Source organism: Austrofundulus limnaeus, unplaced genomic scaffold, assembly GCF_001266775.1.
Source record: "Austrofundulus limnaeus strain Quisiro unplaced genomic scaffold, Austrofundulus_limnaeus-1.0 Scaffold725, whole genome shotgun sequence".
NCBI lineage: Eukaryota > Metazoa > Chordata > Actinopteri > Cyprinodontiformes > Rivulidae > Austrofundulus > Austrofundulus limnaeus.
In genome coordinates, this window is record NW_013953127.1 from 15170 (window position 1) to 29591 (window position 14422).

Sequence of the window (14422 nt, forward strand, 5' to 3'; positions counted from 1 at the left end):
GTCACACAGTTTGCCTCTACTGGAATGAAAGTTGGAAATGGAGAAGGCAGGCAATAAGGGGGGAAAATAAACTATATTTGACTAAATAAACTTGTTGTCTTTAGCAGTGAAATAACCTTGTTGTATATGCTGGCTGATTTATCCTCCAAAAGCCCAGATAATGTACATTTCTGATGTTTTTCCTTTCTTAGTGACTGAAAACATTATCCCTGTGGCTGCTGTATTTGTTACAGTGAAGCAATACATGTCCCACTGTTTCTGACTGATTACAGTATGTACATGTTCCAATCGGATGTTTACTTATTGTATATAAATTACTGTTTATACCTGACTGTCCTATTCTAAGTTGAGTAAATACATTTTTTTCTTTCCTATTCCATATTGTTTTCCTTCCTAACACAACATGTTTTTGTATGCCTTGCTGCTTGTGTTTCCTAATGTATGGCTTAATTTCAAATTTACTCAAAGGAACTTGTAGTTCTGTGGATTTCCTCTCTTTAACCTGTTTTGCCAGAGCGACAGTAGTTTCAGTCCAAACCATATATTCATTTTGACATACTTACGGATTTTTCTTCACTTACCATACTTTATATCCAAAATCTGAATAGGAGTCTCCCAGAATCCAGTGTTTCTCAGGCCTTCCCCAAAGTAATTGTTTCTGTATAAAATCCCATAAACCATAGTTAGATTTTTTTCCAACACTTTTATCACACATTGAAGTCTATTTTATATACTGTCTCTACCAACTTGCTTGTAATGTTCAATTATTTTTAAATTTTTTTATTTATTTTTATTTTTTAGTAGAATGAATTGTACGTGATAATGTATCAGACCACACATCTAATAACATAGTATGAATTCTGCTGAGGCTAAACCAACACAGAGAACTTGGCAATATAAGCCTTCAATATCAGTGCCAGCTCTAGCCATTTTGGTGCCCTAGGCAAGTTGAAGCCAGACAAATTTAACCGGACAAATCCTAATTATTAAAACCAATTTCTACCACTTCCTAGAAATAAAACTTAAAGTTGGTAATCATGCTGTAGATTATGCTTTTAGATCTGTAATTTCTTTCATTAAGTTCACACAGCTGACTAGAATGTACTCAAAATAAATATTAATTTGAGTAAACTTTCTATATTTCATTCAAACCTGCCCAGCACCTTCAATGCTCACTTGACAGAACTCTACCTGCTGAATCTGCCTCTGACTCTTAGAGCACCTACATCAACAGACATGGAGATGGATTAAATATTGGGTTATTTTTATTGCCACCTGAAGCCAGTCTGCTTTAAAAAAGACAAGAAAATATTATGAAATAACATGAATAAATTATTATTAATTGTTCTTTCCATGATCCCATTGTTCTCTGCCCATGAAGCACTTTTTTTAATGTAAAAAAAATACTGAATGTCTAAAAAAACAGCCATTTTATTCTTGCTAATAATACAAGCAGTACTTTAAATGTTTGAATTGATCAATTTCTGTAATTTACTAGCTTCAAATTAAAACAGAGAATCAATAAATATCAGTGACATTCTCATTCTTGGCACTAAAATATAGTTTAACTGATTAAAAACACCTCAATAATAGATTTAAAGTCATCACTGAACTTAAATTATAGCTAACATTAAGCGTGTCAGGTATTTGGACCTGACACATTTGGTCCGCTTTAAACGGACCAGAGTTCCTTTCCCCCGTTGGTCCGGACCGTTTGTGCAGGTGTGAATACACTCATGCAAACTCTGGTGTGGATCAAACAACCGGACCTAGACCCGCTYTTTGAGGTGGTCTCAGTCCGCTTCCGAACGAACTCCTGTGCGGTTCACTTCAGTTCGTTTCAGGTGAGAATACAGATGGGACTCGAACCAAACCAACTACATAAAACGTGCCTTTTTGGACTTCACGGGCCACCATTGCTAAGCTAAATAAACTGAAATCTTACCTGATTTGTTGTCTCCTGCTTAGCAGTTCTGCTGCTAGCATGTTGTGGGTCAGAACACGCAGAGCACCTTGTCTCCGTTGGGTTGGAGCGGCACACATTTACTGATGTCGCTCCAAAATTAGAATATCATTGCAAAACCACCATTAAATTAGCTGCCTTTGACATTTTAAATGGTATTGCAGTTGTATTATCAGCACAAATGTGAAAATCAGAACTGCAGCACGCAGGACCTCCATGTTTTTTTTTTTTCTGGGTCTGTGGCTCAGTCCTGCCTCCATCCTTTCTGTCCAGTGGGAGCAATGATCGTCACCCTCGTGGCTTCGTTTACAAGTTATTGTTCTTTTGCAAAAAAGCACAATGTGAATGCAAACCTCATCAAACGACAAAAATAAAGTCTGCTTTTGGTCCTGACCAAACAAGCAGACCAAAGGACTTTCCTGGTGTGAATACACCCTAACAGAAGTTAATCATCAGTGCTGATCTGTGATTTTTTTTTGTCTCATCAGGGAAAGTGGGAGGGACTGATCAGGGTCACTATAAATCTGGGGGGTTCCCCATGCTAACCGAGTACTCAGACTCTCAGAGTACCTTACCTTCATTAAGAGACACTTGTGTGTAAGAGTTTTGTATATAGGGCTTTGCACTCAGAGGTAGTCTAGCCATAACATACAGTATAAGGATCTTCCTAAATAATCTTAGATCTGATGTGTCTCACAAAAGTTGCATCTTTTTGTGAGGCTTTCAGTTAGTCTTGTCTGTGTTTCCTCCCCTCCTATTTTCATCTTTGTCCATACTTGAGAAAACAAAATGTTTTGCTCAGAAGTAATCTTTGTAAAGCCTAGTAGAAGAGAGAAATAGTTAACTTCATAAGAAAAACCTTTTTAAACAGCAAGACTTACTTTACGGCTTGAAAATAAACCTGAACAGAGGACTGCTTGTCACCTGTGGTCTTCTCATTTGCTGTTTGATTACCGATTCCTGAAGCCATCTCAGGGACTTTCTGCTACCTTTTTGAGAAAAAAAACTCACACAAACAAATAGTTGTTTTCAATTTCATTTCTTCATTTTCTTTTCTGTGCTCTTTGCTTTGATGTTTTTTGTATCAAAGACTCTGCCTTGACATTTCCTGCTTCTTCTTTCCTTCCTCTGTGCTGCTACAGACTGATGTTCTCTCTCATCACCTGCAGAGAAACCTTAATTACCTTGACAGCCAGGTGAGAACATCTAATGTCTTTTATTATTTTGCACAACTTAACTTCAGAGTAATTTAAAAAACATTTTAGAAATATCTAGGCAACATATAACACTGCCAATAAAACTTTTTTGAAGAAACTGTAACATCAGTGTCTTTTTCTGTACGTGTGTTCACTTTGAGTTCTCCGAATACACAAATAGATATGCATTTAAAAATTTTGATAGTTCTAATGAGAAGTCTGTACATGAAGCAGGTGTAGTGTGTCCTCAAGAATCCCATGAATGAACTTATTCGCTCTAATTTCTCTACTTGGCTGATATAAAGTTCTCACAGCAATGTTGTAATTTAAAATGTTTTACACAAAACCATGTGTGCAGTAATCAAAACTGTACTAACATGCTTTGTTCTTAATATCAGTATTGAGTTCTCCAGGCAAAAGCATCTAAGAAAGAATTAGTTGTTTTATGTAAAATGAGCATGGACAATTGGGCATAGGTGGACAGAAGAAACAATGGGCCTCATGCAAAAACCGTTCGTACGCACAGATTTGTTCTTAAGTTGTGCGTACGAGTGATTTAGGAGAATTTGTGGCATTCACCAATGTTTTCGTATTCTACGATTTTTTTCAGATACGAACAAAATTTACGAGTGGTCCAGACCTGTCGTATATTTTACGTGAAGTCAGTCTGCTGTTATCCAGACGGGTTTTCTTCACTAACAACTTTATATTTCGTTAGTTTGAAGATATTTTGAGTTGAAAATAAATTACACTCCATAATTATGTTGACAATAGGCTATTTTGCTTGAATTAGAGTTATAATTTTAAATGTAATAATTTAGACTTAAAATATAAATTGTCCGTTCGTCCGTTTTCCGCCGCCTATCCGGGATCGGGTGCGGGGGCAGCAGTAGAGAGACCCCCTTCTCCCCAGCTACACCTTCCAGCTCGTCCTGGGGGACTCAAGACGTTCCCAGGCCAGAGGGGATACATGATCAAGTCCAGGATTTTCTCCAAAGTGCCAGACTTATTTTAAAAACATTTTAAAATGCTTATTTCAGACCCGCATCTGAGACCACCTGCGCCGCGCAGCGCGCTGGGTTGGGGGGTGGGGGTTACGGTGCGCAGCGCTGCGCTGTGGCTTCTGAATGAATGAAAATGATTTAACACAGTTGTTTATACTTTTAGCAGCTCTTTTTATCCCACAGCTGAGCTGCTAAAAATGAGATTTTCTTTTCTGGATCTCTGACAGACGGACTTCAATCTCTGAACGCGTAAAGTTTTTATTTTTTCAGTTTTCGCTGTCATTTTCATGAATGAATGAACACTTCCTTGTATCTGAGGCATAGCCTTATATGGTGTATTTGGGGTGGTAATTATGCTAATCTCCTCTCGCGTGCACGAGCAGCTGGATAGAAAAGGTGTAAATTACGCAGCTCATTTACGCACATTTCCTGAAGATAGAAGTGTTTGTTGAATCTGACGTGACATGTTCGTACAAACCCATTGTACGAACAAAAGTAAGAGAAATTTAGGATAAAAATAYGAACATGTTCTTGCATGAGGCCCATTGTTTCAACAGTTTAGCTATTCTTATGAAAACAAAAAACAGTTAGGTTTTCATTGTGTTTAAGGAATCGCTTGGTAATTTTAAAGTGGGTTTTAGTTCAAAAGGACTAAATAATATGTTGTAGATAGATTCTAGAACTTTCTCAGTTTGGTTTACGTTCAACAGGATGGGCGAGCCAACGGATAGTTTTAATGCAGCTAAAACCTAAGTAGATTGCTGTCATCTGAAAATGATTCCAATCTCCAGAATTTCATAGTGGTTTGAGCAAGCAATATTTTGAGAGTCTTTTACAATGCTGTCAGTTTCACATTACATGACATGGGTCTTTTTATAGAACTCTGTTGTGCAAATAGTACCAGCAATAGCATGTAGCACTTTGGAGCCATCCAGGGATCAAATTGAGCAGGAATGTCATACTGAAATTTTTGATACTTATGATACTTTACTTATGATACTTTAATGATAACCCCTCAAGGGAAATTACAGTTCAGAAAAACCCATATAGACAAAACACAACTTGGAGAATGGGTGCCCCAGGTCCATCAGCCATAAAGAGGTGCTACCCTTAAAAGAAAACAGAAATGCCATCATGAGGATAAGTGAGGAAAAAAGAACATCATACTATGTCCACCCAGGACACAATACGAGGTACAAATAAAAAACCCTGCATAGATCAAAGATCATAGCCAGCGAAGGCAATGAGTTTTTGGGTGGGGGGTGTATCTGAAGCCGTGAAAGTGTTGTATGCACATGTGTGAACATCTGTAGATAAAACTGTGAAACCAGTCACACGAAGCACCCCCACCCTACAGTCAGAGCTCAGCATAATGATTTTTATTGTCCATTCTGCTCGACCTTCGGTTGCTTCCAGACACCAGTTCACAGGCATGAGTGGGAGGAGGGAAATGGGGGCAGAGTGTCAATTGACCTAACTTCCAGGTGAGTTAGAGATATCCTGCCTTGAAGGCCACATAGGGGTGCCAAATCAGACATTCACAACTGGTTTTGGAACAGTTTGACTTCTGTAGATTTGCCTGTCGCCTTAATGCCTCACTAGAACTCTCATGGCGAAATTCCAATTAGCCGAATGGTCATTCTTCGCCTTTCACAGAGCACAGCTTTCTCCAAGCTCTATACATTCCTGCCAGCCGGCTCAGGAGCTACAGCTGGCCTGCGATCCTCAACAAGGACAACATTCAGCTTTCGGCTCTGCTCCAGCAGAGCTTGAGTCTGAGTGTTGACAGCCTGGCAAATCTCATCACACAAGCCAGGTAACCTCTTCAAGCCCGAATGGCTCCCAACACTTGCTGAATTTCAAGATAGACCAATTATCCACCACTTCCAATCAGCAGAAATCCTGCTATCAATAAACCAATAATGTAAATATTTTCAACGTCCTCATTCGACAGCGTAGAAAGGCACATTATCTTCCAATCACCCCAGGAATCCATAACGTGCCCTGCGGCATATGTCCCATCAGTACAAGAGGGTTCTTCTTTGCCCAATTTCCATGTAGAAAAGTTTGATCAATAGTGTTGAGAGACCAGCTGACCAGATCCATAATTTCCAGTTTGGGTGATTTGTAAGAAGAGGCTCCAAGATGCAGCAAATCAGGATAGATAAAGGAAGACTGAAGAGAGAGGGGAAAAATGTCTGCCTTTGCCAAGAGAAGAAGCAAATAATAATAATAATAATAATAAGACTTTATATCGCAAAACTGACTGGCTTCACATTTAGGAAAGGAAGATATTTTTTCTTTACAGCAAAACATCTTGTACACTGAGCTCAGTGTTCTAACATCCACAAACAGCAGTTTGCACGACTAGAGTTTCTAGCTTTCACAACTAGGAAACCTAAGAAGTGAATTTATTGAATATACATTTTACTTTTTGAGGAGGGCATAAATCTGACTGTCATCTGTGTAACAATGATATGAAATGTCATGCTTTCTGAGTAGTGAACCAAATGGGAGCAGAGAGAGAGAGAAAACAAAAGTGGTCCTAAAATTGACCCTTAAGGGACTAACACAGAACACTTGGTTTGTCAAGAAGGACCTGAACAATTTCAAGGCAACCCCCCCCCCCCCCAATATTTTTATTATTATTAATAATAATAATAATGACAACAACGATGATGACGTTGCCTGGCCAAAAATAGGAAAACTGGAGCAACCACCTGCCACCAGCTTACTGCTGTTGTTTTTGCTCATTTATCTGACTCTTCTTTCCTGTGTTCACCCACTCCTTTTTTGTTGCCTTGCAAATATGTTTGCAGTTAGGTCGGTAATCAGTTCACACTAACCAAACGCAGTCCATCTCCATTTTCTACAGTTTATTTGGAGTCAAATCACAGAGGCAATAGGCTCAGGAGGTAAACTTAGACATTCTTCTCCTCAGCAACACTCTCCAGCTCCTCCTGGGGTGTCAACACCCCAGGAGGAGCTGGAGAGTGTTGTTTCTCTAGCATTCCCATGCTAGAGAAGATGCATAGTCCCTCAACTGAGTTCTTGGTTTGCCTTCAGTCCTTTTCCCAGCAGGATGTGCCTGGAAAACCTCTAAAGGGATGTAACCATCAGGTGCCATAATCAGATGCCTGAACCACAATAACCACAAATTGTTTGACAAGTCAGAAAAGAAAAGTGGGTACTATCCCAGGCTGTTTTGTGTAGGTGGATGACTACTGACCAAGACTGGGAATATTACCAAGGAGTGGAACTTTGAGAGCCCAAGGCAGAGTCAGAACATAGTGGCAGTATATCATCCTTGACCTGGGAAAACCATGGAATTTGCAAAAAAAATAGCAAAAGAATGTCACTGGTTGATGTCTGGATTTCCCTCCTGAAACTGCTGCCTCCATGGCATGATTACTGACAAGTGGAAGAAAATGAGTAGATGGATGGATGGATGCTACCACTGTGCACTGCATAGCAGAGTTTGTGTACTATTTTAAAATGTATCCACTTTACAGGGTACCCAAGTCAGATCAGTAGGGTTAGCATACCTTGATTGAATTCTTGCTGGCAGTTATTTTCTGATTTATTTTATTTTTATATTTACTTGCCAGCAAACCTTCCCTTCACTACTCATCAGTTTTATCTGGTTAATGTACTAATAGACCTTTAAAGGGGACATATCATGCATAATCCATTTTTTAGCTGCTAAATACATTTTGTCGTGTCGTGTACTTGGAGTCTCTAGAGGTGCAGAAAAGTTGAATTTAGTCTCTCCTAGTGATGGAAAGATATTTTTATATTCTGTTGGATTCATGTGTTCCTGCCTGTTGTGTATTCTCTTTCCTGTGATGTTTTCTGAACTGTTACGTCAAATTATCTGTGACGGAACTGCCAAATAAGGTCCACACTTAACAACTACAATTTCCTCGTTTTAATACTTCTCTCATTCTGGGTCAGACTCTGGCTCCAACATGTAAGGCTGGATGGCCAAGTCTTCTGTTGTTGGCTTCTTTTAATAAAATTGTCAACCCCCTCTCTCAAACTGGAGTGTACCAGTCTGGAAGATGGGTGGCTTGAAAGGCACAGTATTAAAACCAGCTGCTTATAAAGGTGGTAAAGTTAGAATAAGGAGGAATTCAGACTAAATTATTGCTCTTCCACTTYATAAAGACCACAACTGAATGATTTAAATGTGGACAGGAAGGTTTTAAAAGCACGATATGTCTACTTTATGGAATGAATGGACTTGCAATGTAATCAAATATGTATATGAACAGATGAAATCTGTGTAATTATATAAAAATGTGTCTTGTACAACATTAAATTGAGTCAAAGATGCAATTGACAAAGTCTAAACGTTACAACTTGCAACCTTTTTATGACTGAAAAATAAATTAAATTTGGAGTGGTCACCCTGTCATGACACCCGGCCCCCACAAGGGAAGCATACCTTACACTACATGCGGTCCCGCTCTGCTCTGCTTCGCTACGGTGCGCAGTTCACTGCCATTTGTTTGCACCCTAATTTATACAGCGTCAGGTCTGCTCCGGTGCAAAGAACAGAGAAGGTTCGTTTGCAGGAACTGTGAGCTTCTACTAGCCATACATGTGGAAGTCAGAGCAAAATAATTAATTCTGTGGAAGATGGACTCCAAACACAGTTAAAATTGTATCCCTGTCGTCTTTTTAAAACATCTGATTTCAGAATAAAATCCATGTGTATTATGTGTGTGTGCATATTCTGCATGCTACATGCTGCCATCTGCTTCCCAAACAGAATGATACATTTTGACAGCATTTATGTGTAAATATACTCATATATAGCTAGGATTTAGACAAAATTAGTCTGTCTTTGATGAATTATTTTGAAAATATGGATGTTGTGTGTTGTGGAAATATTTAACAAAGAACAGAAATACATGATCCAAAGAATAAAGGCACTTTGTCGAATGCCCATCTGAGTTTTTTTATTACAACAATAGGAAAACAGAGATCAACATAGAGCCATAAGACTGTCCCCMTGCTCTTTGCTTTCTGTTCCTGCTCCTACTCTCACTTCTTTGAGGCAGTTAAGGCCTCGTGTATATATACAGTATATTGTTTAACAAACACCATTATGTCATCTTAATAAAGCAAGATTTCATCCTAAGGAATTTCTGGGTCAAGGAAAAACATAGCCATTATGGGATACATGTGTACTTGTGATATCTAAGAATGACTGCTGTTAGAAAATTTTGTTCTGGCTATAATCATTCTATCTACCAATAAACAGGGTGTCGTGAATTACTGGCATAAAGCAAAAAGTATTATTTCTATTACGTTGTGCTTGTTGTTCATTTTTCTGTTGGTTCGTTGTGATCTTTGTAGAGCATCTCCGGCATAAAAAATAGCATCAAATCTAGTTTTGGCGGACTGCCATCCACTCACTGCCACCCTGCGCCGCCATGTGGAGCCAGTGTAAATACTCCAAGTGATTAAAATGTTTGCACATTTACTGCGGAGGTCGAAACAGAGCGGAGCTGAACCACACACAGTGTAAATTAGGGGCCACAGTATTTTTTTTTCAGGCCTGGTTTACACTTTTCCTTTCAAGAAATTTAATCTTACACTGCTTAAATGCCCCAGTATTCATAGTTTGAGACACAAAACCCTACTTTAAAACAAATAAAATTGGACAAAGTCAATAGTTTACTATAACACCAGAAGGTTTACCTGCTCRGGTTATTAATGTTTAGCTTTTCAGCGTGGAAACATTTGCAAGTTTTAGAATGTGTAGATAAAGCTATTGTAATGGATGAGGTCTCTTCTGTTCAAAGAGAAGGATAGTTTCATGTCTTCCATTTCTGGCTATCTGTGAATATTATCTGATCTCTGCAGTGACTCTTACACCTGCGTTATTACACCACTGTGTCCTCTTTTTGTATCCTTTGGATTCAGACAAAGGGAAATGAGCCTCTTATCTTCATGATTCACACTTTGATCGAGAACTTGGCACCAAGGCCACAACTCTACCAGCAAGTAAGGTTTTTGACAGCTTCTGGCTTGAGTCAATGTGACGGTTGTCCTACAATCCATTGAAACAATTGTTGCTTGTTCTCAACCTTGTCACAGAGTTTAAGTTCCATTTTTAAGGTTTTCATTACTGAGCAGCATGGCAGTTCATTTAAATCATTAAAGACAAATCTGATTGATCCTGTTTCAACAGAAAATATCTTAACAAACCAATCATTTCCCAAATTGAACACCCATCTCTTAGAAGAACTGACTCATGTTGAGAATTTTCTATAAACAGGGGTGCACATAAAAAAATTGGTCTGGTTCTCAGGGGAAAACCTAGGGTTGTTGCCTGGTGCTGATATTTTCCATAACTCATTAAACACGTTTGTCTAGAGGGGCATCAGGGCAATGGACAGAATTTCTAGACACAGCCAAGGTGTTGAGGGGATCTTTTTTGGTGACCTTAGGAACAAATCTCTGCTTTTTGCAGATGATGTGGTCCTATTGCTTCATCCGATTGTGAACTCCAGCCCTCACTGGAGTGGTTCACAGCCGAGTGTGRAGCGGCCGGGATGAGGATCAGTGTCTCCAAATATGAGACCATGGTCTTGAGCCGGAAAAGGGTAGGGTGCCTTCACCGGGTCGAGGAGGAGGTTCTACGCCTCCCAGGTGAGGTGTTCCAGGGAATGTTCCACTGGGAGGAGACCCAGAGGAAGACCCAGGACACACTGGAGGGACTATGTTTCTCGGCTGGCCTGGGAACACCATGGGATTCCCCTGGATGAGCTGGCCCAAGTGGCTGGGGAGAGGGAAGTCTGGGTCTCTCTGCTTAGGCTGCTGCCACCGCGACCCAATCCCAGATAAGCGGAAGAAAACGGACAGACGGACGGACGGCATCAGGGCATCATGCCTTCTATCAGCTGGCAAAGTCTCAGGACATCATGCCAATAGTCAGTCCACTGGGAGTTTATTTTATTTTTTACTCTGCATAAATTTTGTAAACTAAGTGGCTGAGGGGCTGGCCCATGGGCGTGTGATATAAATATCTCCAACTGAACATTTYATGGTTAAATGTCTGTTAAATGTCTTACACTACAGTTTGGCCCTCTGAATCTTTGACCTTAGTTAAACCAGCTTTCCACACTCTTCAGTCCAAGCAGCAAATATCTATCTTTTGCACAGCACAAAATAACATAACTACAAATATTTTGTTTGTTAGACTGACCGACTTCTTTTTTAAAAGACTGCTTCATTCAAAAAGATTATATTATTTTGATGTTTTAGCTCATGCAGTCATTTAAAATGATTTATTCTTCATCATTTATTAAATTATATTTATCCCAGAGCAATTGTATCACAGTATGGTTCTAAATATAAACATGCTTAGCACAACCAAAACATTGTTTCTATAAAATTGTGAATAAAATTTGTGGATCTTTATGATAAATTAAAATAACATTTAAAACCTAGAGAATATGGTGAGGGGTTTTTTTTGTGACTGGGGGTGATGTTAAACAGAGACTCATCTTTAAATACGATGCAAACAAATGTTTTTCTGTTAGAGTTAATATTGTTTATTTAGAAGAAGTCAAATTGTGAATTTCACAAAAAGACACTCAGCCTGCGCGCCGCGGCAGYGCTCTGTCATGTGGAGAGAGGAGTTTAGTCACTTACACAAATTTGAACAGATAACAATGCTCTGAACAAATATTTAATATAAAGTTAGGTTTTAGAGACCAAAGTCTCTGGTAACTCAGGAGAAAATTGCAGGAGATGTCTGCTCACTCAGAACTGACCGCTGCAGCTGAAGCCCTGCAGTTCGTCTCTGCTGAAAACTGCTCTCAGCTAAAGTCCCGCCCTGTTCTGCTCCGATTGGATAAAACAGCTCTGGGGTTCATCTGATTTGTTGAAAGCAGTGTCTGCTTAATTCTGATGCTACGTTCACATTGAATGCGTTTTGAGCTGCAAGTGCGGCCGGTTTACATGCAAAGTCTATGGTAAACGTGCATCTTGACCGTTTAGCGTGGCGTGCAAGAAAGCGGTAGGTGTGGTTAAGCGTTTTTCGTGCATGCGGCGCGTCCAAAGCAGCCAATGCTTGAGTTCAAAAATCTGAACTTTTGCTGCTTGACGCACCATGTCAACCAATCAGAGAGACAAATTTTTCCACGTGACAGTTTCCTGAATGTTGCCCACTAACCTGAAACAGACGGACAGGAGCTCTGTAGCTGAAATCGACCGTCTGCAGTTGGTGTTCTGGCAGGAGATATCGGCACCTATGCGTGTCAGCAGCCTGTTAAACTGACCATGGTGTTAAACTGGGCTCGGGACAAAAAAAAATAGTTTGTCAGCTCTCAACTCCAGGAGTGGAAACTTAACTGAACAAACCACCTCTAAATTATCTGGTGAATTAATTATCTGCTGTGTGCAATGTTCGCTTCCTCTTAGTAAATAAAGCAAAGCCATTTTCTTTATTTTATCTTTATTTCATCCGCCATTAAAGACAGACCGGGAAAAAAACCCAAGGTACTCCTGCCTCTTCAGACGAGTCTAGTCTCTGTCCCGGTCTGAATGCAGCGCATCCAACTTGAGGTGTTGGGTGTGTTTTAGATGCTCAAAAAGCATTTGGTGTGAATGTAGCATGATACTGCAGGGTCCCGCCGCCCTCCTCAAACGATGATCCAGTCCCCCAGTTGCACCAGTGCAAGGTTTTTATTAACATATCAGGTCGCATTTGCGACCAAATTGGTCACACTCTAATGCCTTGCTAGCTGCTGTTTTCACAATCTTAGGTATGCAAGTGAGCTTTATGACACTCCGTCTGGTGCTCTTTTTTTTTATTTGATTGCGCATGCGCGCATGCGTACCTGCGCGCTACTTATGTGCACCTCTGTTGATAAATGTGAAGTTGCCTTGAACTTGTAATTGTTTTCTTTTAACAGAGCTCTGTATTTTCAATTTGAGCTAAAGTGAAGCAGAATCAAGCCAGAACATTTTCCTGGAAACCCTTCCAACACGTGTTCACAGTTTCCCCTCCATCTTCAAGCTATTGTTTCACATTTAATAAAGTCAACCCGTCAGACTTTCTTTTTTCCATTAAGGTCATTCCCACATGCCATCCCAGCAACAGTTGRAGATAATATAAAGCTTTGTGTTTCAGTTCAAGCCATTTTATATATTTTAATAATTTGAAGTAATATGAAGATACCCTGGATTATAATGTGTTGTCATAAATTGTTCTGCTATCTGCTTGGATATACCACTGCTCATTGCTTGGTTTACCCTTTAAAATGCTTAACTTTGCTCAAGTTTTACATTGTCCCTGACAAGAACATGAAATATTTTAACTAATTTTTAGGAGAAGGAAAATTGGGCATCATAGCAGCTTAATGGTTAGTATTCGTTACTTGTTTGTAACCATTAAGTGACTAGTTGACAAACGCCGATTGTAAGAGAGTCTTGGTTGAATTGTGAAAATTGTGCACAGTTGCAGAGCTGTCGTGAACTTCTCAACCGCATCTCAATTGTGTTGTGGGCATGTGCCACCTATCTCAAGAGCAGTAATGTTGTACACTTGCCTAACATTTTCCTCTGAAAAAAAAGAGGCTACAGTTCTGAATGTTCAGGTCTAAACCACACTGATAATAAAGAATAATTTAAAAAACTGGTCCAAATTTGTCCTAGTGACCTTGAAAGAAGAAGTAGAAATAATGGCTGTATAGACAAATGGAGCATCCAAATATGCCATTATTTCTAAAGTGTACTCCAAAGGATTAAATTATAAATGTGACAGCTGAGGTGGGTACAAAATAAAGCAAGGTGGTTACATATAGAGATCAATTAGCCTCAATGAGATTCAAGTGTGCTCTAAGATTCCAGCTAGCACATCATTATTTGAGTGAGCGCATCAAGATTTGAGCAAGCAACAAGATTCCAGCTTGCAAGAAGATTTGAGTGAGCATATCAAGTTTTGAGCGAGGGCATTATGATTCAAGAAAGCACAATATTTGAGTGAGCACATCAAGATTCAAGCGAACAACAAGATTTGAGCGAGCAATAAATTTTAAGTGAGTGGCTCAAGTTTCAAACAAGTGCATCGAGATTAGAGGGAGCACATCATTTGAGCAAGCAACAAGATTTGTTGCACTTGCTCAAATTATGACATGCTCGCTCAAGATTGGAATGAACACTAGAGTGCATGAAATTTTGAGTGAGCAACAATACAAGTGAGCAGAACTTGATTCAAGTGATTTTATATATATATATAT

General features: G+C 39.4%; 1 protein-coding gene across 5 annotated transcripts in view; it reads left to right on the forward strand.

Annotated features, from left to right (window-relative positions):
* The window catches only part of LOC106532175 (pleckstrin homology domain-containing family A member 5), a gene marked incomplete at its 5' end in the record, with an annotated part of 87284 nt that overhangs the window by 14573 nt on the left and 58289 nt on the right, over positions 1–14422 (forward strand). For 3 of the 5 annotated variants that reach the window (XR_001312033.1, XM_014028188.1, XM_014028189.1), the window contains 2 exon segments: positions 3106–3159; positions 10098–10178. Coding sequence is in view for 3 of the 4 variants with exons in the window: in XM_014028188.1 (XP_013883642.1) it covers positions 3106–3159; positions 10098–10178 (135 nt within the window). 5 annotated transcript variants of the gene reach the window in all.